The sequence below is a fragment of the Thunnus thynnus genome, chromosome 11 (genome assembly GCF_963924715.1).
Source record: "Thunnus thynnus chromosome 11, fThuThy2.1, whole genome shotgun sequence".
NCBI lineage: Eukaryota > Metazoa > Chordata > Actinopteri > Scombriformes > Scombridae > Thunnus > Thunnus thynnus.
The window spans coordinates 23,822,772-23,848,499 of record NC_089527.1 but is presented as its reverse complement, the minus strand read 5'-3'; the positions used below and the strand labels follow the sequence as shown (position 1 = coordinate 23,848,499).

The 25,728-nt window shown below is 40.6% G+C and overlaps 1 protein-coding gene across 1 annotated transcript; it reads left to right on the top strand.

The window, feature by feature from the left end:
- The first annotated feature begins 1,450 nt into the window (after positions 1-1,450).
- On the top strand, positions 1,451-24,015 carry impg2a (interphotoreceptor matrix proteoglycan 2a). Its single transcript, XM_067604600.1, has 22 exons — positions 1,451-1,812; positions 1,900-2,124; positions 3,538-3,704; positions 3,807-3,832; positions 3,932-3,964; positions 4,769-4,815; positions 5,218-5,276; positions 5,378-5,533; positions 6,635-6,693; positions 6,790-6,810; positions 8,788-8,999; positions 10,040-10,083; positions 11,374-11,563; positions 11,823-12,820; positions 13,282-13,569; positions 13,672-13,891; positions 15,440-15,650; positions 17,026-17,214; positions 18,508-18,709; positions 19,100-19,179; positions 19,719-19,782; positions 20,535-24,015. Exons 1-21 carry the CDS (start codon positions 1,734-1,736, stop codon positions 19,753-19,755), a joined length of 3,543 nt encoding a protein of 1,180 aa, XP_067460701.1. The 5' UTR covers positions 1,451-1,733; the 3' UTR covers positions 19,756-19,782; positions 20,535-24,015.
- The last annotated feature ends 1,713 nt before the right edge of the window (positions 24,016-25,728 follow it).

Genomic DNA, 25,728 nt, shown 5'->3' with positions numbered 1-25,728 from the left:
TTGTGTAAGACTTGACATTTCTTTTTATGTATTACAAGTTTTTCTTGGCCATACAAACACTTCTGTCAATCACCCTTTATAATTCTTTTGTCATGACAAAAGTAGCCAACTCTCTTCCTCTTAGGCCATAAGGGTTCAATTGAAAATGTTTATACATCACAATGCTTGCCACTATAATCTGTTCAGAGGGTTACATGGTCGGCTTAGGTGTTTTAATTGTCTCAGTCTGTCAGATCCCCTCACAGTGTGACTCTGAGTAATCCCCCCCCCCCCCAGGTGTGCAGTGTGCTGTAGCCATTTGGCTAACACAGCCTCAATTACCAAAAGTTCATGGATGACAATCCCTGTCCACTGTCAGCACACATTATTGCCTTTATGCAGTGTTTGAAATTATGAGGCGCAGAGGAATGCGTCGCATAGCATCACTGACACCTTTGATCCAGGAATGCACACATACAGCACAGTAAGTGAACTGGCAGAGTGGAGCCACTGCCATGTAGACCTACTTGGCTCACCTGATCTCACGTTACAGGATCAGGCACTTGTTGGACCTTACAGAGTTAAACAATGTTCAGCCATCTGCTGCAAAATAGACATGACTGTCCAGGTATTTGGCTGGACGCCTGCACCATGAAGAAGGCTATAGGCCAATCAAATTTACTGTGGTACCTCTGCCTGAGCATTTAAGAGGAGGACGCATTTTAAAACAAGTATTTTATTTACGCATTGTTATCTTGGTGCAGATGGACCGTACCTTAAAATGCCTGTAAAATGTTCTATCTTTGGTTTAAAAATGTCTGCTGTGTAAGCACTGGTTAGTTTTTTACTGTATGTTCAGTTTTGTGGTAGTGTTACCCTAACTGTTTCATTTTCACATATGTAATATAGCTGCTTAAAGGTAAGACGAGGCAGACTTCCTTTTTTTAAAACAGGATAAAACAGGATAAGGTACAGTTTGAGGTTAAAGGTCGACCCCAGACTAAGCCCATAACTCTCACTGCTGTCAATAGATACATACTGAGAGGATTTCAGTTGTTGCTCCTCAGCTCCTCAACCAACCTGACACTTAAGAACTATATTTTTGTGTGAGTGGGTGGGTGTATGGTAGCGTCTTTGTGTGGGATTTCTTGAAATTGCCATAATTGTCTGTAAGTATCTGCTTTCCAGATCGTAGAAACTTGTCTGAGGTGAAGCAGTTGTTGAACTGGCATCTCCCAAAAAATTCCAACTAAAATTCAGGTTAAAATTCATTATATTCCTCTTAATATCTGCACGTATTAATGCATTTCTCCTTGCTGTTGATTCTGTAGCCTTTGTCGCCTTCTCTCTGTCCACGTTTCCTCCGCACTAAGCGCCCTCCCTTCCCAGTGTTGCTCCAGTAACTTCTTGGCGAGCTCCTCTAAAAGGCTTAGAGTGAACAGGATTAGAGAGTATTAAAAAATCCGCCTCTCTCCAAGAGCCATCTGCCTATCTACCTGAGCCAGGAGCTGTCTTTTCAGCACCATGGGACACACCTCTCTTCAGCTACGGAGGAAAGCAGGAAAACAGTATGTGGTTGTACCGTCAAATGATTTCTGTACGGGGTTTCTGTCGTTCTTCTGCACCTGGAGAATTCTAAACTATGCAAACTTGTAAGACGCTGTTTATGTTGCTGTCACATGACTTGAGAGGAAGTACATATCCACTCGATCCTTTTCCAAGTCTAAGGATTTAAACACAGTCACGGATTTAACATGTGCATCATATCTTGGAGATGTGTTTTCTATTCTGTTGTATTTAGTTTTGTGGTCATATTTTTGGACATAAGGGCAGGTATGTATCAATAGTTAACCTTTACGTTTCTTACTCAGTTCTTATACGAAGTATGGTCAGCCTAAAGTGTTTTTTGTGGTACCACAGATGCAACAGTGGAAGGATCCTCAATGGGTTACCTAGGTCTGCCTTATAGTGAAGAGCCTGTGGTGTTTCCACGCATCGTTCATGTATCTGATGTCAAGGTATCTCATGAAGGCCATGTGGCTCGACGGAAACGGAACATCCTTTTCCCAAGTGGAGTCAAACTGTGTGCTCAAGACACAGCTCAGCAGGTGGTTGCAACCCATCTGAGCTACTTTCATCTTAGAGGTAAGACATAAGAGTAGATCACTGTAGATGAAAATCCATGCTGTTGTCATTGGATCGGAGAAGGGGTTGGGACACAAACAACCTTCTGTTGATTGTTGACTGGAGATTGTTCCCAACATGGTTTCCAATCTCAGTCCCTTCTATTCCCCTCACAATACTTCTACCTGTGCTGGGAATGAACTGTCCAATAGGGAAGGGTGTTAACCATTGTAGCAAGAAGCCACATGGGTCAATTAGAAGAATGTCAGTTGACATCTGTGTCGATACTTTTTGCAATTAGGCCTCATGAGATTTACATTCAAGCCAACAGATAAGATACATTTGCTTCCTTACAAAGTCAGTTAACCCAAATTTCAAAAACATTTTCTCACTTACCCCAATGATATCTGGCCATGAAGGTCTCTAGGTATATGCCCTTAAACCTCTGGTGACACCAAAGTATACAGGGTCCATAGAAGCTCATTTGCGCTGCTCAAAGCATTGAAAAAATACTTTTAAAAACAGCAATGTGTCTTTCCAGAGACAATATCCTGTGTAGAGTTTTCATAGGTACTATTTCCTCGGTAGAAAGTAGTTCCAAAGAAACAATGTCTGGATTAGCCGCATTAAGTTTTCAAAATTTCATTTTCTAATACTTTTTGAACCACAAACAATTTCCTTCACTTCCATAGTAGGGGATGACCTGGGTACATGAAACCAAAACTATCAGCACAGTAAAATAGCAAAAGGGGTAAGAGATTCTGTGTGTATATGCATGTGATTTGAGGTGAATTGACGCCTCAAGAAACAAGATACAAGGAGGGCTGCAGATGGCCAGGAATTGCAGATCTAATGTGCAGAATAGATGGTTGGATCTCCTCTTGATAGAGAAATCTGTAATGTGTGTGACAGAATGGACAGAGATCAAGGTGTCATTGACCTCCTGGGCAGCCAGACTCAGAGAAAGACATGCTATCTGGTGCCAAGATGTTGAGGTTTGTTATGTAAGCTTTTTTTTGGTACAATTTGGAGGTGACCACTGGTGTTTAAGGCCTCACAGACAGTGCTGATTAGTGAAGAAGATTGGAGCATATGTCTGTGCACTGGGTTGACTCAGGAAAGGGAGTTATGTCATGAAGTAAACAGTAGATTTGGGCCCCAGTTTCTTTGGAGATTCTCTGGGCTACTTATACCTAGTTTTGTAAAAGGTCTATTATGTTTCAGTGAATTAGAGATTGTAACATTCCCCTGCTAATGAGCCAGCAGAGTGGGTCTTTGTAGCCGAGATCCAAGATTAAATTTGTGCAACAGTCTGTGTAGTTGTTGACGATAACAGACCTCATGAAAAGTAACTTGGAAAACATTTATGTAGATGTTATATAGAGCTCTGTAAGTTTGCATTAAGTGGATGACATCTCTTCCTGATCTGACCAGTGTGCCAGGAGACCATATGGGAGGCTTTCAAGATCTTCTGGGACCGCCTCCCAGAGCAAGAAGAGTACCAAAGCTGGATGAACCAGTGCCAGGAGGGAAAAGTCAATGCACAAGATATTGGCACCTATTTCAGCCAATCAGAGGAGCATCAGGCTCTGGTTAAAAAGGTTAGTGGATAACCAGTGACTTGAAAAAAGTGACTAAAGACTTTGATAACTGACTCTGCAGGTGACTGATACTGTGGTTAACATTTTCTTTTTCATTTCCAGAGACTGTCACGGCCAGGTTTGAAAAGGTAAAATAAACTATCCTTCTCTTTCACATCATTTCAATCATACATTTCTGATCTCATCATTAAGTCTGTGTCATGTGTCATTCTTCCCACCATCCGTAGTGAGCCCACGGGGTCCTGGCAACATATGTGCAGGTAAGGTTGTCAGGACTCTTCAACCTTACCTGCCCTTACCTACCTTACACATGACTTCAGATGTCTCATGTTCATTTGATTGCTTTTCTTTTTTTCCTGTTTTGTTTGTGTTTCTTAGACTTGGATGCTATTGTCCAAGCTCTGTTGTGTATTTGCTTTCCCTCAGTGGCATTATTTTATCTTTTTATTATTTTCAACAAATCCTTTGAAAAGGCCAAAACTAACAAATGAATTCTTGCTTGCTTTAATCCTGCTAACAAGTTTTGTCTGCATAGCCACAGCCTGAAACAGCTTATGCTTTTGTGCTATTGTTGTCCGTAAGTACATAATGTGCTGTTGCATATTCCTTCATCACTATTGCCAGTGTTGTTTATTCCTCTCAGAAGTGTAAACACTGAACCGTGTCTTTGAGTCTTTGAGTCTTTGAGTATGCCCATTGACTTCTGCCCAACGTAAAGCTGCTCTCTAAAAATTGAAAATGGAGTTGTTTGAAAATAAACTTCACACTCAATTAAATTACGGGGTATGTCCCTTAATGCAACCATATGGCTCTTTTATGTGTTGATACAGCGTGACACAAACAATGACACAGGGCTGTAAGGGCATCCTGGCTGACACGTAGCAGAATAAATCCATTGTTGGTTTTGGTCACTTCAGAGGATTTGCTGATAAAAAATAAAAAGATTAAAAAAAACAACCCAGCCTTACTCTTTAAAACCGAGCTCTTATCTCTAGTCAGCGTGCTGTTTATTCTTTTAGTTTTTAATAATTTGGTAAAGTGACATCACTTTTGTTGTTTCACAGCACTCCAACACCAGATACAACGGAAGCTGCGTTGGCTCCTGAGCTAGGTCAGTGTCACTCCTGACAACACTGCTGAAGGTCACTGTCAGATGCAGGACAGTGATGTGTATATATATATATATATGTATATAAACACCCTTCTATATTTGCACCTATGCACAAGTATTGCTTTTTCTGTATCAGGCTGTTATCTAGCGTGTGGTTTCATGTACATATATCTTCTGTATTCTTGGTTGCTAACTTTTTATGCAGTATGTTAGAGTATTTTTCTGTACTTGAGTGAGTTTGGCTTTAGGCCAGTTCAGACTGAGATTTAGAAAGCAGTCAGGGTCCGGACGGTCTAATCCATACATACAGCCATTAGGAATCATGGCATTTAGAGATTTAAGATCACATCCACTTGAAATAAACAAACAATCCCTTTTTTGTACCTGAACTGAAACACCCAGAAGACAAAGATGATGGAGAAGAAGAGGAGGAGGAAGCAGTCGTCATTGAGGAGAGTCCAGTGAGTGTACACACACACACCTTAAATGTTTACAGGTTGGGATTTATATATTTTTTACATTCACTTTTAATAACAATGTTACTATATCTCTCATGTCACAGCTGGACAATGACATCGCCATGCAGCCTCCCACCCCCACTGTGCTAGAGCAGGTGGTGGAGCTGAGCATCCTCCTGACTGGACAGATGTACAGTGACGACCTCGACAATCCAGCCAGCCTCCAGTACCAAACACTTAGCAGACAGCTTGCTGAAAAGGTTCGCTTCTTTTTCTGTACCTGGCTCATTCTCCTTTATGACTCCCTTTAGTGCTACTGTATTTTAGTGCTGCCTGGAACCGCTGTATCTCCCGGTTTATGATCTGTGAGGATGCATTGTTAGTTTTAATAACATGCACTTTAAAAGCAGCAATAGTGAAACACAAAGTGTTCGGCAGGGGTTCAGAAAACACACAGATTTTATGGTACACATTTGGTTTTGGTGAAATAACAATGTGCTGAAAATACAGCTTTACAATGTTCTTGGGAATGGATCAACTTTAGTGTATGAATGCACACATACTCACCTTTGGAAGCTACTTCACTAGTTTTACAGGTACTTGGAAAATTCATTAAATTTGTCCAAGGACTCTTTTATTTGGCAGTCAGCTTGACACACAAATTTAGTGGGCACGCATACATGCACATACCTTGTAAATATCATCATGAATAAAATTTGGTGCATTTTCATGAGTGTGTTTGCACACACTTGATTTTTTGTCTTTGTACGTCCTTGTGATTAATGTGTTTTCAAAGGAATATATTTCTCTTAATTGCTAAACCGTTTTGTATTCTCTGTGGAGATCTCTGCATACTGTGAGATATAGACCAACACAAACATTGCATGAACACAAGCTCATGTGCCTTGAAGAGATTAAAAGCCTGTGTGGAGAAAGTGTAGGGGAGAACAGGGACTGAAAACTCCGAGGTAGTCAACGAGTGTAGAGAAGGAGGGATTAGAGAGGAGACAATAGACCCTGGAGACCTTTTTTGTATCCTCCTTCTCTGATGGATTAAATAAACTGGGTCAGTGAGTCTGCAGAACAGTGTATGTATTGTTTGTGCACAGAAGTCCTTGTAGACTCATAAAAATAATTTCTTGCGAGTTGACCATGATGCAGTAGCCTGCCTCCCAAGGATAAAGATCTGGGCCACTGCGCAAAAGACCCGAAACCTTTCAACTGCTTTTAACTAAATTTGTCCCGTTGGAATAATAAATCCGATTTATTTTTCCAAACAAGTTCACTGTAACCTCTCAAAATATGAAACAAACTTGAGCTGCGGCTTGTTTTATTAGACCTGATCATCTTTATCTCTGCAGATAGAGGATGCGCTGGTGGGGCTTCCTGGATTTAAGAGTGTGTCTGTGCTGGACTTCAGGTCAGTGTTATTGTTATTTATCTGGACAAATGAACTGTCCACACATTAAACCTACCTGAACTTGTAACATTAACTGCTTCTCCTTGTTTCCTGCAGGCCCCAGAAGGATGCCCAAGGGTGAGTCATCTATACAGGCTGTTGTAGTTTGACCTTGACTAGTTCTTGAAAGCATAGCTGTTGTGCTCCCCATCCAGTCTTGCATTTAAGCCCAAAGATCCCTATCAACCATTCCTTAGCCAGAGCTGGGTGAGTGTGAGTGGTCACCTTCATCATACACTGTGTGTTTACCTGTGAGCGTAGGCACGTGTTAAGGTGTGCCACTAGTTGCCTGTGTTAATGGTCTTAGTGCGGTCACTCACCTGTTAAGTGGGATCAGGATGGGTCCAACCAAGTGAGCAGGTGCTCTTATATAGAGACGATTATCGGGGCTTTATGACCTCACCAATCAGCCTCTGGTTGAGGGATGGAGAGAAGGGTGGACAGATATTATGTGTATGGGAGGAGCGAAGGTGAGAAAGAGCAGAGGAGATGAATTAGAAAAGACAGGGAAACGTAGGCGGAGAAGTAGGTATTGCTGTGCCATTTTCTCTTGCTACTCTATTTACGGTGGTGGAAAAAGTATCTAGACCCTTAACTTAAGTATGGAGCAATACCACAGTGTAAAAATACTCTATTACAAGTAAAAAGCACAATATTTCCCTCTAAATGGGAAGTAAAAACTGTAATTAAAGTACAACAATCTCAAAATTGTAAATGCATTTAGTAAAATTCCTCTGTTGCAAACTAAAAGTAAAGAGATTTTAGACGTCCAGATTTTCTTAAATTTAATCGTTAACTCTACTTTGTATATCTTATGGCCATAATTCTGCAAACATATATACATTAAGCACACAGAAAAATATTTGCACCTTCCCACAGTGATGTTGTGCAGATTTTGGGGATTTCGGGGCACATCAGGAGAAGATTTCATCTGCCGGAGTGTGAAACTAAAGAGGGAAAAATTGGATCTTCTTTTAAATGGGTCTAACTGAGGACCGGCACGTGCTCAGCTGTCTGCCAGAAATTCAGCAAACTAGGTCAGAGTGGGGGGCTCCCAGTAGTCAAATGAAGGCTGATAGATAGCTTTTTTCCATGACCTGGAATGTCTTGTGAGGTTTCCATGTTTATTATGATGATATTGATCATTCTGCTGACTCGGGCGCATTTGGCCTATACAGTGGTGCTGTGCATTCCAAGCTGGTGTAAATCACTCGAGTCATCAGTCATCTGTGAACGCTCTACAACTCTTTTAACAGGTTTGACATTAAATCAAGCTAATGCTTGAGCGATTTCCATCCTCTTAGAGAACTGCTCTCTCATCCAGGAGACCTTTTTATTTCTACTAATTGTAAATGTGTGTAGAAACTGAATGTCAAATGGTGCTCAGGTACAGACTGGGAAAATGCCTCAGCAAGTTTGCATTAGAAAAAATAACAAGAAATATCTCTTGTTGCTTAACAACTTCTATCATGGTGTCCTTTGGCAAGGCATTTCAGTAATTTTGTTGCTCTGGTGTTGCTGCTCAAGCAGAGGACGTGGATTGAAAAAGATCCATCTGGAATCAATACCAGTATATGAATAAAATTTAGATTAAAAGTTCATTCTTGACCTTGGAAACTGTAGTTTCAGTAGACAAAACAATCTCACTTAGTTTATGGCCAGATGTGGGGAGATGTAAATATATTCTTTGGTGTACTTAAACTGTTTGCACAATTATGGCCTTATGGAAATACAAATATTTTCTGATAACTATATGTATCCCTATAGGGCAAACATGCAAAATTACATAAAAAATAACCAATTCATTGTTTTTATTGTTTATCACATTTAACTGTCTCTCTTTTTCAAACTGTTCACATATGTGAAACAAAACCCCTAAAAAACATTTGTTGTTTTTAGTTTCAATTCACTTGGCATCATAAACTGAACAATAACACAATATACTTTTTATCACAATACAAGTCTAACAAAAGTCAATACATGATCATATTAAAATTATTGCCCAGTCCTGAGGCTATTCTGTGTGTTGACTGGATGACATATGTGTATCTCCAGGCTGGATGGCGTTGTGGTGGACTATGCGGTCACAGTGGTGGTGGATGGTGCGGGGGTGAGCAATGATCAACTAGACTACTTGACCTTGCAGTCTAACCGGGTGGAGAACTCGTACCGTGAGGTCAAGGAACTACCTACAGTGGTCTACACACTCAGCGAGTTTAAAGACTTTGTCACTGAAGCCCTGCATAACGACGAGCTGGAGGAGAGCGGTATGACGATGGCCTGTGCACTATAACAGAACACACATGCTACCATTATTGCTATGTATCTAATTGGCAAACCTCCAAATGTCATATCAAATAGAGACACTGTAGACCCAGCACTTAACACACGCTACACCACTTGAGAAAACATTCCAGGGTTTTAATAGTCTCATCTGTTTCTTATTTGTCGGCTCTTTCTGTCAAAGAGGACAGAGACATATTTAGCAGAAATTTCAGCTCAAAAGTGGGCCATTTTTAATGAACAAATAACAGAGTCATCAGTTATAGGAACGGTGTGTTTACTCTGTGCTGCGGTTAAATCCTTGTCATTAAATGGTCTGCGAAATAGACCTCAGCAAAAAAGACTTGAAATCCAGAGAGTCCAGGTTTTTTTTGCCTTACTTAAGTCCTTTATTTTGGCTTTCAGCCAGCAGGTCTTACAGTTAACTCTTAATTCACAGCCACACACACACACACTCTCAGATGCACACACACACTGTAGGGAGATCTAAACCACTGCTCCTGTCAGTAAGTAGGTTAGCTGCTTCCTGTGTTTGGCCCGAAGCCTTCTCCAGAAATTGAAGGATGTGCCTATATCTCCTCCTCCAATGAGATTTCTCCCTGACCATGTTTTTGATAGAAAGCGTGTCATTAGTTTACTGTGTTAGCAAGCTCCTCTTGAGATGGATGCCACCTGATGCTCACATCAGTTATGGGCCGAGACGTGTGAAATGATGGTTAAACACTTTCATATGGCTGACATGTGTGGCTGGGAACTTAAAGGCGCAGCTTGGCTTTGTTATTCAGCTTTGGGGGTGATGCAGTAATAGCCTTGGCCCACGGCGTCTGATGTTCTCTCCAGATTTTAGCACTGATTTGTAGCTATTTACCCCTAAAAGTAGTGCTGTCAGAATGAAGGCTGTCAGTGCCGGGAAGGTAAAAGTATTCTGTAGACTCTGGCAGGCAGGATTATTTAAACTATTTGGCACATTTACCTTTTGTGTGTCAGTTTGTATTAATATTTGTTTTTACCACTGGTTCCACAGTGTCTGAGATCCCCGTGTCTGTTGATGCTGCAGACGGAGCCATGGTGAGTAACAAGTTACCTCCACAACTATCTCTCTCCAGGCTATTCAGCTGCTTCCAGCTGCCCCACAAAGTTGATATGTCACTATTGTTTATGGAAGCTGACGCTTGGAGTTTTACGGATGTTGAGATAACCTGTAACTGGCTTGTGATGTTATCCAGACCACACCAGTGCAGGTAGGGGATGAGCTCACCAGCAAGGATGAACTGCAGCTTTGAAGATTAGTTTGGCTCTTGCTCTAATAATCCACTGCTATTCTGGGGCAAGGGTTACAGTGCACCACGCCACAGCAGGTGGTGTGGTGCACTGTAAGGAGAGACGGCACATATGAGTTCATTCAGACAAGTAATACCATCTAAAGTCTGTCTTTATTTGTGCTGTCTTGTGGTTGAGTGCACCCTTTGATGGTAATCAGAGTCTGGGTTGCACTAAATGTGTCTGCTCGTTCACTTTATAGCTCAGCACCCTAAGTGATTAATTTGACTCATTATGTGAATTGGGAGAGTTTGGCAAAGTCCTCATCAGGAATTGATTTACAGGCGAGAGCAAAGAGCTACTGTGCCACCGAAGCACTTTACTGCTCTGGTTTGGATTTGGAACATTTTAGATTCAGCTGCTGGTTTTTGAGTTGGTATCAGAAGTGTAAGGCCAGAAGTGTGCCCCGGAGACAATTGTAAAACATAAAATTAATACATTGCTATATATAAAAAAAGATATATTATAAATGAAAGAATTAATTTTGTATTTAAATGATTTATTAATGAACTCTAAGTTAAAAAATACTAATAAATAATTCCATGTCCTTATTCTGTCTTTAAAGAGCAACACCCTCTGAAAATCTTGTTTTTGCTGACCTCTTTTAACTTCTCATTTTGCTGCAGTGATGTAGAAATATACTCTGTGTTGTGTCAGTACACCGTGACATCACTGCTGGGTGTGGTTACAGGTGTAAGAGAGCGCACTTTAAAACATATTCAGCAGTGATGCTTGAAACCTTCAACCAAAGTGGTCATCGAAACAGCTTTTTAGCCTGTTATTAAGTTAGTCTTTTAATGATGAATTAATCATTGAAATTTAAAACCGAATGGAAATGGAATTGCAAAAGGCTTTTTGATACTTTTTGTTATTCCGTTTTCGTATGTGTCTGCCTATAAGAACAAGATATACTGTATACATAAAGAACTATAAGGAAATTACACACAAGCACACTCTAGGCTCCATATTGAAGGAGAAGTTGTACCAAAGTGGTCTTGTGCCGAAAGTTTTAGATAATGAAGCTTGTTTGTGATGCAGGTGAATGTTGCTGATGAGCCACCAGAGGTCTTGATCCTGGAGGAGGACACAGAGGACAAAGATGAATTCCTGCCTGAGCTATCTGAAAGCAACATAGAGACGACAACAGAAAGTGATATCATTGTTCTGGAGGAGAGTGCTGTTATACCTGCTGCTCCTGTCTTGACCACTGATGCACCTGAAGCTGGCAGTGAGTGTTTATCCTGAACGCACACACACACAGCATACTATATAAAAACTTCCTACTGCTTTAAGTGGCCACTTAAATTACTTCTTAGGAAAGGAATGGGTGATTTTCTGTATCTCTCAGTTCTCAGTTTGTTGAGCTCAAATTTCAAAAATGAGTTTGTCTGGTTTGTTAGATAGATATAGCACTGGAAAGAGGTAGCCAATTTCTAAGAAGGGGGACCAGCTGGCACACTGACTTTCCTTTGTCTTTGTTTTTTCAGGCATCGAGGAGGAGGGTCTGTTGCTGAAGGACATTGTGCAGACTCCTGCTGTAGAGGACCCCCCACCAGAGGAGCTCCCAGCTGAGCTCCCCCCAGCTGAGCTGCCAGAGGGCGTCACACTGCCTGAACCACCGGTGGAACCAGAGGCCTCTGGTTCAGGCACAGGTGACCTGGATGACATACTTCCGTCGTCTGCATCCACAGCAGCAGAGGAAGAAACTGCTCTTGAGGAGACTGCTTCAGAAGATGTGTTGATAACAGAGGATGTCATCATAGATGCAGGGGACATGTCAGAAGAGGAAACAGCGGACGTCGAGGTTGCAGCAGTGGGAGAGGAGCCTGCTGCTGAAGACGTGGCAGCTCCGGAAGAGGAGCACCCTGATGAGGTTGTTGTTAGTGAGGCAGAGATTCCAGAGGAACTTGAGATCTCCACAATTTCAACTGAGACTGCAGAAGAAGAAGACCTGCCTGTGCTACTCCCAGCCCCTGATGCTGTAGATGTAGCAAGTGAAGCATCAGAGCAAGAGGCAGCAGAAACTGCTCTGCCTCCTGTTAGCGAAGACTCAGCGGAGTCAGCAGAAGACTCAAACCTCACAGATGTTCTACCTGCAGATGAGGAGGTTAACCCGGAACAGCCTGAGGAAGACGCAGCCATCAATGTGGTTTTGTCCGATCCTGAGGAACCTGTGTCTGAAGAGGGTGGCATGAAGGCACCGACAGAGAGTGAGGGACAAGAGGTGAAGGAGGAGACTGCATCTGAAGCTCCAGCTGTAGTGGAAGAGGGTCCGGAAGCTCCAGAGATCTCGACTGAGGATCTTACAGAGGATGAGATCTTAATGGTCAGCAAGGATGAACCTGAACCATCAGTTACAGATTCTCTGAGTCCTGTCCAACCAACTGCCCTGTCTCCAGGGATGGAGTCACCTTTCACCTATATATCTGATGTTTACCCTGCCTCTGATGGGCAACCTGACATCATCATTCCTTCACTGGTGGAGGTAAAGCAAAAGAATGAAACAGGATTTAATGTTTATGTCATAAAAAAATATCACTGAATACACAATTTTAGGTTTTAAAGTAGAAGAATCACATGTTGCTTTTCCTTTTTAATGTTTAAAGTCTAACTGAAATTTGACTTGTCCTCACTTTTGTGTAATGAAATATGAACTAAATTGACACTGCTATTGTGTATGATGTTTCACTTTTCAAAAGAGGATAAAACTGACATTTAAGGGCTGGCGTTGCTAGGAAATGCGCTGTCAACCTTCTCTATGTACCGGAGCATGTCATACATCTATAGCTGTTGTTACTTGTACATACCAACTTCTTTTAATTTGAGTTCAACTGTAACTTTATAGTAATTTAAAACAGATCTATAAGTCAAACTAAACATTGTTGTAGCTCACTCTGAGGTAAAAAAGTCTAATTTCAAAACTCATCCACTATTTTTATCCTACAGATACAGACCCCTAATGAAGGTTTGGATGATGCCTCCCTTGAAGACCAGGGCTTTGAAGTGGTGAATTATGGTTTCGGTTTGGTCAACCACACAGAGGAGGGCAGCACCGGTTTCCCGATTGGTGTGGCACATGGCACAGACCAGGCCAGTATTGCCATGCCTGTAAATCCTGGTCGAGCACTGATGGTGTTCTTCAGCCTGAGGGTGACCAACATGATGTTCTCAGATGATCTCTTTAACAAGAGTTCCCCAGAGTACAAAGCTTTGGAGCAACGCTTCCTAGAACTGGTAGGCATCTCATATTTTACTTGTGGTTGTCATTATTCCCGCTGTTGTGTCAACGCCTCTGGTTTTTAACATCACATTGTACATTCATCAATCTTTTCCCAGCTTGTGCCCTACCTACAGTCCAACCTGAGCAACTTTCAGAACCTGGAGATCCTGAACTTCAGGAATGGGAGCATTGTGGTCAACAGCCGGATGAAATTTGGCAAGCCTGTGCCTCGTGGTGTCACTACAACTGTCTATCTGATCCTGGAAGACTTCTGTAACACAGCCTACCAGACCATGAACTTGGCCATCGACAAGTACTCGCTGGATGTTGAGTCAGGTAGACGCTCACTAAAGTAAAGTGTTGCATCTGTAGTGTAATCATGACTTATACCAGATGTTTCTTAATGGGTGTAATATCAGAACATTGGTAAAATAACTGCAGTAAATCACTCTGGAAAAATGGGTTTGACTTTGAAAGGATCTGGCAAAGCAAGTATTGAATCCCTGTTGTGACATGTCTTGGTCTGAAGATGCGATGCAGCCATGTTGACAAATCATTAACCACACTGATGGAGTGATTACAGTGTGCTGCTCTGGTGTTACACAGTGTATGTATTATATTGCTTTCATTTTTTTATATATGGCTCAATTATGGACCCAGCATGACATTTCCTAACCACATTTATTAATTTCCTCATGTGGTCAGGGCTACTGTGTGAGATCATCAGTCAGCTCGTAATGGGCCTGTCATGATATCAGTGAATTATGCTTGTGTTTACAGTCATAATCTGTTTAAGTCACAGCCAGCGCTCAATGCTGGATCCCAGCACGCAGAAACGCAGATGCTCCGTTAGAAAGTGAGGAAGAATGGTATTTATATGTGTCTGTGTTTCAGTTTCAACAAAAAAAAATTAGTAGGGTTTTTTTAAATATCTGAACTATTACAGACTATAACAGAGGGAAACAGCTAGCCTGTCACTGTCTGTAGGTAACAAAATCTGCCTACCAACACTAATAAAGCTCATCAACTAACATGGTATCTCAACACATCAACTATTATATTGTTTGTTTAATCCGCTGGGCTGTAGAGGTGCTAGTAGGTGAAATTGTTACCTTTTATACAGAGCTAGGCTAGCTGTTTCCACCTGTTTCTAGTCTTTGTGCTAAGCTAAGCTAACTGGCTGCCGGCTGTTTCCTTACAAAGACGAGAGTGGTATTCATCTTATCTAACTTTTAGCAAAAAAGAGAATAAGCATGTTTCCCAAGATGTCAAACTATTCCTTTAGGTCTGTATTTCCTGTTTTTTTGAAATGATATTTATCATTTTGGAATAACATTTTTATGCATATTGATAATTCTAGACATTTTGATAAAACAGAGGTGAAGGAATTCACTCATCACTTTTAAATGCTTAATCACCACAAGCATATAAAATCCTGTAGGGCTCCAACTAACAATTATTTTCATTACTGATTAATTGACTGATTATTTTCTCACTTATTCGATTAATTGTTTTGTCTATAAAATATTAGAAACTTGTGAAAATGCCCATTATTATTTCACAAGAGTCAATGTTTATGTCTTTTAAATGACTTATTTTGTCCAAACAACAATCCAAAACCCCAAAATATTCAGTTTACTATCATGTATGACAAAGAAAAGCATTAAACTTTAACATTTGAGAAGCTAAAACCAACAAACTTTTAGCATATTTGCTAAAAAAATGACAAATTGTTCGATTATCAAAATAGTCGCCAATTAATTTTCTCTCGATTGACTAATCGATTAATTGACTAATCTAAAAACCTGTAATCAACCCACTTTTTCTGCTAATACCACTACACACATACACATAATAACACTCTTATGGTTCTTTAATTTCCAGGAGACCAGGCAGACCCCTGTAAGTTCCAGGCGTGCAACGAGTACGCAGAGTGTAAAGTGAACAAGTGGTCGGGGGAGGCAGAGTGTGTCTGTAACGCTGGCTACTTCAGCGTGGACGGCTTGCCCTGTCAGAGTATCTGTGAGCTGCAGACTGACTTTTGCCTCAATGACGGCAAGTGTGACATCATCCCAGGCCAGGGAGCCATCTGCAGGTGGGTGGGGATTAGGGGGAAATGATCTGCCTGTGCGGTCAAGAGTGAGTTTGCAGGTTTGTGAGGCTAATGCTGCGTATCAGAGCACTGAGAACTGCTTTTCCAAATCCGCTTCATGCAGCAGGCAGAATCCTTCCTGCTAGTTTTGAATTTGGTCTGTTTGGCTGCGTTTTGATCATGTAGAGAAAAGACACAAAGCAGTCCAAACATGTCAACCTCTTACTTTGGAGGTAAGAGTCGTTCCCGTTGTGCTCTGGCCTGATGAAATATAATCATAACCAACTAAACTAAATAAAATTTTAAAAAAAACAAACTAATTAGTTGGCTGCTAACACTAATTAACCATCTTCAAACATTTATTTTTTGGCTTAGATTAAGATTTTTTTTAAATAAATTTGGCATGTTAACAGTTTGAGTCTGCACTCAAACATTTGGCAGTTTACTATGTTAATTTAATTGCCCCCTCTGGCATTTAATTTACTGTATATGCATCAAAACAATGAGTACCATTTGGGGAGGCATAATTGCAAAGATTTGATTAGTATTATGATCCATTTTCTAACCCCAGGATGCATATTATCACATTTTTGTTCAGTGAAATATTGTTTTTAAACCAGCTATTGGAACGCTCTGGATCTTTTCTTTTTCCACACTTTCTGGTAATTATCTAAAAAATGTTTAAGGATTACTTGTAAACAATTTTAATGCATGCATTGGTGTTCCTGGTGTCTGTGCATATATTTCTATGTCTTAACAGACATTTGCACTTGTGTTGTTTTGTGCTTAAGCATGAATATATGCGAGTAAGATGACAATACTCCAAATCAGGGACATGTCTGGTGGTTCTTCTGAGAATGTTATATGTGGTGTGCTTTAACCAGAATGATTATGAACAGACACATAGGAGATTGTGTGCCAGTGTGACCTTTGTTTTACACCACTACCACATCATAAAACATGCAGGCAGCTCCAGATGCTCTTGGATAGTTGTTTACTTCACGTCTTCCAACCAGAAGTGTTGCAGTGCTCCATGGAGACAGGATACAAACATTTCAAAAGTTAAATTCCAAAATGAGGCATTAATGATTTAATGACACATACAGAGCTTTATAATTGCAGACCTGTTATTATTTATGTCAAAATACAGACAAAGTTGCGGATGCAGTCGTGCTTTTTTTACATTCTTAAATGATTTCAGAAAAAACAAACAAACAGAACAGTGAATAATATTTTCCGAAACATTTTGTTCTCCTGCTGTTCCCTGAATGCTTAATGAATTTAAAACAGGGAACATACATCAGTCAGTGTTGTTCACTTTTTTGTCATTGCACCTGAGTGGGAATGATTTCATGACAAATTTCCATTGTCGTCACAGGTGTCGTGTTGGGGAGAACTGGTGGTACAGAGGAGAGCACTGTGAGGAGTACGTGTCCGAGCCGCTGGTGGTCGGTATAGCGATTGCCTCTGTGGCTGGATTCCTATTGGTAGCTTCTGGTGTGATCTTCTTCCTCGCCCGGACGTTACGTGATCAGTATGACAAGGATGAGTCAGAGGACCCCATTCGGTGAGGGATTCTGATTGGAGAAGCATATGAGTACATTATAATGTGAGGGATGGAGGGCATATTTGCGACTTTTCATGTCTGCCATACTCATAAGAGTTTTTTGGCATGTTTATATGCCATATACTATATTCTTCATTATCGCTGTGTCTCTCCATAGTACTTAGGTTTTATATGTTTATCAGTGAGTGACACAGTGGTGAATAATAAGGAGAACAAATATGTTCTCAACGAAGAAATTGTGCTGACACAAACTTCCTTCTTTGACCTCTAATAATCTGGAGATCTTTACCAACTTTTCCAAGTTACAGAACTTCCGTATTTTAAATTCAAGTGGAGATCCTAAATATTTTCATAGACACCAAATACATCAGGCAGAATTTCAAGTGGGATACATATTAAATTGTCAAACATGTCAAGTTGCATCCTAAAAACTCTTGGTTTTGGCTTTGGCCTTTGGGTTTGCATACAGCTGCAATGAAGTGACGAATATGTAACCCTGTCATTGACAGGAATGTGATACTGACAACATTTAAGGGAAAAAAATCAACTTATAGGGTTAATACATCATATATGCATATAACCTACATAAAGCTGCTAAGTAAGATGAACAGTATACGATGAATAAACCTGTAAGGTTTCTACCAGCCTGCAAAAGCTGTTAACTCTGTTCCTGCTTATGAACAAACTGCACTTTTCAGTTTGATAGTTAACAGAGATGCTTACATTTAGTGAGTTTGAAGACTTTCTCTCCTCCACGTGATCGGCTTTGGATTAAAGGAGTCTGGTTACTTTCTTAAGCGGACTGAGTGAGTTGAGACATCCCATGACTGTATCCTCTTTAGTCAGCCAAAAATTATCCACTGCACCATCCTTTATTCCTCTTAACTCTCTGAAGTGTGGCCACCCCCTCTCCTTCTGCCTGGGTGTCTCATTCCTCCTGTCCTCCTTTGCCCCTTCGCACAAAGTATCTGTCCTCCATCCATCATGGTGTATGTTTGTGCTTGTCTGGCATGACTCCCAGAGCAGCCTGCGGAGAAAAACTGTGTTAACCTCAGCCAATTAACTGATCAGATATGCTGCTGATCTGTTTCCAAAAAGCCTTAAACACCTAACACAATAGGCTTTCTGACAGTCTGGAGTCCAACTCATGCATAAATGAAAGGAATTATCCAAGGTTAACAGAGGTTAATCAATGCTGAAGTCTTGCTCACTGCAGCTCAATTGTCTTTTTTGGCCCGCTAGACAACTTGTTTATCATCCTGCATCTACATTGTGATCTTTTTCTTTCTGCAGGCGAGCAGAGAGTCTCCCATCTCTAGAGAGGGCAACCAAGTACAACCCCATGTATGAGAGTGAGGCCACCACAGGCTACAGCCACTACTACCGCCGTTATCCTGAGGCTCCTGTCTATAGCAGTGCCAGCGCTGAAGCCTCTACTGACTTTAGCAGCGAGGAGATACGACACATTTATGAGAACAGTGAACTGACCAAGGAGGTGTGTATGTGTGCCACTATTCATTGGTATAATTCAGGATTTTTAGCCTCATTAAGAAACCCTTTACCTTCTGTGTCTTTTAAAACTTGTATAAGCTTCTTTTTCCAGTAAAACCTAAGTGCCTGTTTGACATTTCATCAGTTGTCTCACACACAGACATTCATACAGTTGCATTACTGTTCCCACATCCAAATATTACCTGAAAAGGATTCAAATCGGAAACTGCACACTTGTCTCACCAACTGGCTTTTGCACCCTCTACTCAAAAAGTTATTGTCGTTTTTTGAGTGAAATGTCACATTTTCATTGAGCCTCAGTGTGATCGTTGTACTGTTTATCTGCATGTGATGTAATGTCATGTTCCCCCTTGACTGATATGTGTTTCTGCAGGAAATCCAAGACAGGATACGCATCATTGAGCTCTACGCTAAGGACCGGCAGTTTGCAGATTTTGTGCGGCATCATCAAGCGTGAGTGCCTCTCTTGTTTCCCCCTTTTCAGACTATGACAAGATAACCACCCAGGCATGTGCCAAACAAACCAAGATACGAGGAAAAAGGGAAATGAGTTTGAGATACACGAGACTGGCAAGATTGGAGCTAAAAAAATGATATGTTTGTCAGTTAAGAGCTTGAGGAGACGAGGAGTTAAAGTCATGCCAAACCAGTGTGGAAACAGATCGTTCCTAAATCTTCACCAGCCAGGCACGGAGCTGATACAGTGAGACAGAAACCTTTACGAGACACAGACGCTCCTTTGTCTGCCAACAGTCTGGCAGTAGAAATGTGTGTGTGTGTGTGTGTGTGTGTGTGTGTGTGTGTGAAGGCAGTGACTGTTTTTAAGTCGTATCTGGCTGGAGCTCACTGCTCTGTGTGCCATGAAGATCCTTCATGCCAGATAGAGCTGTGTTAGTGCTTTAATGTTGTGGGTACTTGTTTGTACATGCAGTAACTGATTCATCTAGAAGCATGAAATCTAATGTGTTTGTATATTTGTGTGTGCGCTGCAGTGTCCTGGATACCCGCAGAGAGAGCTCGTCGACATAGACACGAAACTCTCCTGTGAACAACAAGGTATTTCTTCTTCATTTGAAGACTGTAGTAGTTGGTTCTGAATTTCAGTTACAATCCCCGTCAAGATCTTTGTTAAAAACACTAAGGGATACATATCGCAGCATTGTGGGGTGGCTAGGCAGATGGAGGAAGAACGACGAGGAGGTGACGTTGCCGTTTGCTAGCTCAACAGATTTATTTCCTTGCCGCAGCAACAGCTAACCCGAGGTTGAGGTGTCCCTGGTAAAACAAGAAACAGGGTGGCTAACGCTCTGAACTTCTCTCATTAACTAACTAGCCATTAACGTTTGCTGCATCTTAACTTAACAGAACCCCCTTTTCCCCCCCGGAACTACTTCTCAGCCAGTTAGCCACTATGGTGGACACCTCCTTCAATAAAAGCACTGCAAAATAACACAAGAGTAACTTACACCCAGCACTACAATATGTACCCAAAGATTTATCAAAGTTAGCACAAGCTATGGACCTCTGAAAAAGAAAATCATGGCAGATATTCATAATTGGAAAGGTTTTACTTCACACATAGAATCAATTAAGTAAAATGTGTTAACAAGGGTCTGTTACCTTTTTTAATTAATGCCTATATAACATTTAATGTCTACTTTCAAATTAGAGCTTAAATTGGCAAAAAAAACCCCTGAATAAATCAAAAACGTATAATAGCTGACTGTGTAGTTTGATATTATATATGTGTAATATATATTTTTCAAAAGTTGAAACTTGCATACTGACACACTTTTTCTGCTACACAGCAATATGCCTCTGTATTACAAAAGCGTGGACTGCACTGTTAAAGATGGACTGTCATTCAGCACACTACTGTTATAATCTCAACCCACACAGTTTCCTGCGTCTGCGTCCGTCCCTGCCTGTGTGGGGCAGTGGTGTCGACTGTTCTTCCTTCTTCCTCGGTGCCTTCTCTTGATCGGGTGAGCTGGCTGTGACATCAGGGGACGTGTTTGCTGCTCACTCACTGGACGTCTCCCTTTGGGGGAAAACTGGACCACATCCTGTTACTTGAAATGTTATTGGACACATAACAATCCTGTGTAGTACTTTTACTTAGTGGTGCATAATACTTTTGTTTCATCATATCCTACTTGTCCATTCTTAAATGGAAGAGCATCAAACTGTAAATATGTATATAGCTATATATTTTTATTAGCATGTTTGCTAGTTAAGATATTATTTTAACAGCTGTCTCTACTTTTTTTTGTCTCTCCAAAGCTCAAAGTGAGTCATTTCTTTAAGATGGAGACACTGAGAGAGCTGCTTTTCTTTAGTCGATGGTGCTATATTGATTTAAAATATTTTTGAAAAGTAGCGGTCTATGATGACTCATTTTACAATTTACTCTGTATATTAGAGTACTACTATACATTAAGGTGGCCAAATACAGTTGTAGTGTATGTCTTGTACGGTTCAACTCTGTAAAAGCAGCCTTTCACTGTCTGAACTATGAGTAGAAGGTGATTCCAGCTAGTTTTCTCCTGGCAGGGGATTTTTCTGCCTTTTTAAGGGCTCCACCGATCAGAAACTGTGGTGTTTGTTTGTAAATGTATGGCGTGGCAGACACAAGAGAGTGAAAAAAGTGGTGATGGAGAAAGGCAGAGAGCATAAACCCGGTCCAGCTCTGGGATCCAGAAATAAGTGAAAACACGTTTCAGTGGAAAAATGCTCCGGGGCAGGCGGCCCAGGGATTTGATCAAATGGTCTGCTTTCAGATGTCATATGTAATGCAACTGAAAGAACAGGAAAAAGTAAGCTGATAAAAACATGTGCTCATTGGAAAGACAAGCTCAAGCTGCGTCTCCTGTTGAGAAACTTTAAGGTTACCAGCAACTCGTAAAAAAACAACCCCCCGCCCAAAAAAACCGTCCTGCCCTGCGACTACTTGTTTGGCCACGATCCTGCTCCTCCACCTGAAACTTTCTGACTGACTAATTCCAGTGTTTTCTTTGGTATTCTCGGACATTCCTCCACGGACTTGTTGTGCTTGACCCCTCTTGTCCCTTGAGTGGACCTTCACATCTGCAGCTGATTACAATCTGTAGGTTTCCGTTTGTTGTCGGCCAGTGTGACCGATCAGCTCTCTTAGGAGGTCAGAATCAGATAAATAGATCATGTCCTAGCTTCTTTTCTTTTCGAGGTCTACACAAGCGATAAACACTGGTGAAGCAGGCTCTTGTGACGGTGTCATGCCTTTTGCGATCAGTATGTTCAGTTTTATTTTTTACATGCATGCTTTTTATTTTGTGTCGGCATACAGTTTTTGTCAACGTCCTCCACCTGCCACCTGGACAAACGGCCAATCATCCCATACAGTGTTCTGTCCTGTAAATAACACTGAAGATATTAACAGTTGCATTGTAGCATGTAAATCATGTGTCTCAAATGTTTCAATATATGGACATATACTTTTTTTTTTTTTTTTACTGATGACTGTGTCATTCATCATTTTAACAGTGTTACTACACCGTGCAGCTGTTTAAATTACTAATAAACAATAAAGATAAAATGTTTTCTATAAAATAGAGACTCCTGTCAGATTTGCTTTCTCTCTTGGAGTCACTGACATATTGGCTTCTTCCACTCTGCTCGCTGGGCCAGGTGTTTAGCCGCTCCCAGTTAATCCGAAAAGCAGATTATCCTCAGCACAGCAGGTATGGATTAGGCTCGTCTGTGGCCGTGACAGTTTCTAAGAGTGTGTACCAGTAATCGGCCTGTGTCACACACATATACACATGCGCCTGGAACTGGCTGTGTAATTGAATGCCTATGCAACAGTAAAAGACACTGTGTAAACATAGCATCGGCCTGGTGAAACAATACAACTGTGAACAAGCCCAAACTGACGTGTGACTGTGTTGAAAAAATTGGATCCAGCTGCCCATATTTTGTTGTTTTTAGTATTGTTCCAGAGGTTTGGATTATACTCGGTGTGGTTTGGTGAAGTCAGATATGTGTTGGTGGCCAGTTATGGTGTCATTTAGTTTATTATTATAAGATCAAAATGGCCATGATGATGGAGAAATAGGGTGTGAGTGCTGTTTTGTTAAGCTGATATTATCAATTGTGATGAAAAAATGAGTATTACATTCAAAACAAATGCAAAATAGAAGTGTCTTGACTAATGGTCTCAGAGTTTTGGACCCCACTGTACATTCATTTCCTTTTGTTTGCCAAAAAGTCATTCACAGACCAAGAAATGTACAGTTATCCTACACAGACGCTGTATGTCAGTTAGACCCCAGACAGCTTTAACTCTCTGTTAGAGCTCTAATGAACAAACAGTATACAATGTCAATAATAGAAATCCAAATAAACTTATTTGGGATTAGGAACAGGTAGTGCGTAAAACGTACTGTCAGCGCAGATCGTGTATGAAGATATAGAGCAGTTTAAACATCAGTATAAACAGTATACACATTCAGTATAAACATACATTGTATTAAACCATTTTTCATTGCTGGTGTCTCTCTGCTGTGAAGTAAACAGAAGTAATGTTTTTTGGACTTCTGAGACATGTCATTGGTTCAAAACTAAAAATCATGAAGTAAAAAGGTGATAAAACAATGTTAAGTATGTTTTTTGAGCTGTTAAAGAGAGTCAGGGTCTCCAGGACCCCAAAAAGACCATTAGAGAGTAACAGTATAAAGAGTCTCTTTGTGTTTTATTCTCATACATTTGCATCTTTAATTTACAATAACAACACATTTTCTTTTATATCGATGATGAATACTGATGCTGTTTTGTAATGTTTCCAACTTTGATGTCACAACTTAGTGTTTAGCTGTTTCTGATTTTTTTTTTTCAACTGAACCAAAAGTTTCCCTTAAGGAATTATTAATTTAATGAATACATCTGGACATCAGTATTCTTGAGGACAGTTTTATATTCCATTTATGGGATTTTGTGGGAATTAACTGGATGGGAAATTGCAGATCTTCCAAGTGTGCAAAATTATAAAGGGGTTTATGTTTGCAAAGGAAACATAGAGATGTTTTTGTTTCTTTTAGGAAGCAAAGTGCCTGTTTCCTGTGCAACCACAAGAGGGCCATGTATCTGTTTGTCATTTAACTGAAAGCTGCATTAATCTCAACTCAATAAAATTCAGCTTTTGTATTGATTTGAAATTGACTGTAAAATATATATTACACAGCAGGCCATTGAATGCACTTTAAAAAAAAAAAAAAGTCTAAAGACCTTTTAGAGACATTTTAACTTTGTTGTGTTTTCATAAGACAAATGTGTGTGTGTGAGTATTTAAGTCTCAAGTCTAGAAATGAGTCTAGTTTGGAGGAGCTCCAAGAGTGATTGGTGATGAATAAGCCTTGTGATGGATGTTACCCATGATCATAGCAACACTGTAATTAATCCTCGCTCCTTCATGAAGATAATAAGTACCATTTTGTTAGTGAACAGATCTTTTCCTGTCCTCCTTCCTCTGCTTCAACAACAGCAGGTAATTATCCTGATAAGCCTGCAGAGGTGTTATTTGATATCTCAATAAGTCTGCAGCTCATTTCCTGGTGTCCATGCAGACTCTTGTTAAGTGTCTTATAAAAGTCTGCTGATTTATGAGCAGATAAATGATGGAGTGAGCAGGAAGTGCAACCTGGGCCCTCACCAGCTGGCTGTGAAACACAGCGCAGAAACTATTGAGTTTATCTCCTGAACCTGAGCATGAAAGAGTTTCCCTTCACTGTGGAAGATAATTAAACATGCAGTGGCAGGCTAGTGTCTCCGAATGTGACCCTATTTACTAGTATGACTTTCACTCATTGCTGTGAGCAGCAAATAAGCTTTACTTCATGAAATGTTTTACTACAACAAGTAATGGAACATGGCAGGTTGCTTTATGGAAGTGATTTTTGATCATATGATTGCATGTTTACTCACTTTCATCTCTTTCTGCCATTTGGAAGAGCACTTTCTCCTTCAGTCTCTGCTGCACTCGCACCACTCCCTCCTCTCGCCCCTCTTGTCCTCTCACCTCTCGTCATTCCCTTATATATCTTATGACCCTGTATTTTCTTTTTCAGCCTGATGTGGAGCCATAAATGTCTCCAGTATGTTTTCTGTGGGGGGGTGGTGGGTGTCAGAGAGTGTAAGACAGAAGGGTAGAGCGAATAGGATCGAGAGAGAAAGAATCAGAAAAAGGCACATGGCTGGATTTCTGCTCTCTTTTCTGCCCACGTGCCTCACCATTACAACAGTGTTGTGTATGTAATGGGTGAACAAGAGTTCATTGGCTGATAGGAGTGTGCAAATCATCATTAGCTCTTCTCAAGTTCTGCTAGCCTGATAAGACACGTACACATGCCCGAATCCGTCCACAATTAAACATTCAGACCAGACCTTTTATTTAAAGTTACATTTTGGATGTAAGTGTATGATACAAGTAAAAATCTTTCACTTTTAGTCCCTGTAAGCTGTTTTTCACACATGTTACGGCCATTTTTTAAACATTTATCACGGGTGCAAACAAATACCTCATCTACCAGCAGCAGAATTTCTGTCCTTCCCCAGTTTGTTTCCATCTCAGCCAACTATATTTGATCCCTATTTAAATATCTATAGAGTATAAATATATTATATTGTTGGCAATTTCACATCATAATTGCCACTGGGGATATTAAAGCTGCAATAATCAACATATTTATATTAACAATGGATAAAAATATGTGTAATGTGAAAAGGGTTGCTCATAGCAACAAGCCCACAGAGAATTATCAATTGACTTTGCAGTTCTCTGCATCTCTATGGAGCTTTTTAACATCTTTTCTCTCATTGTTTTGGTTTTACGGTCCACAACTTTACAGTTTTGGTTCACTCTCACAGCCCATCATCTCAGTTTCTCATCAGCTCACTTTCCAGCAGCAGCATGCAGCTGTTTTCAGGGAAAAAAACTGATAAACCCACTGTACATTTCTTGACCAGCAC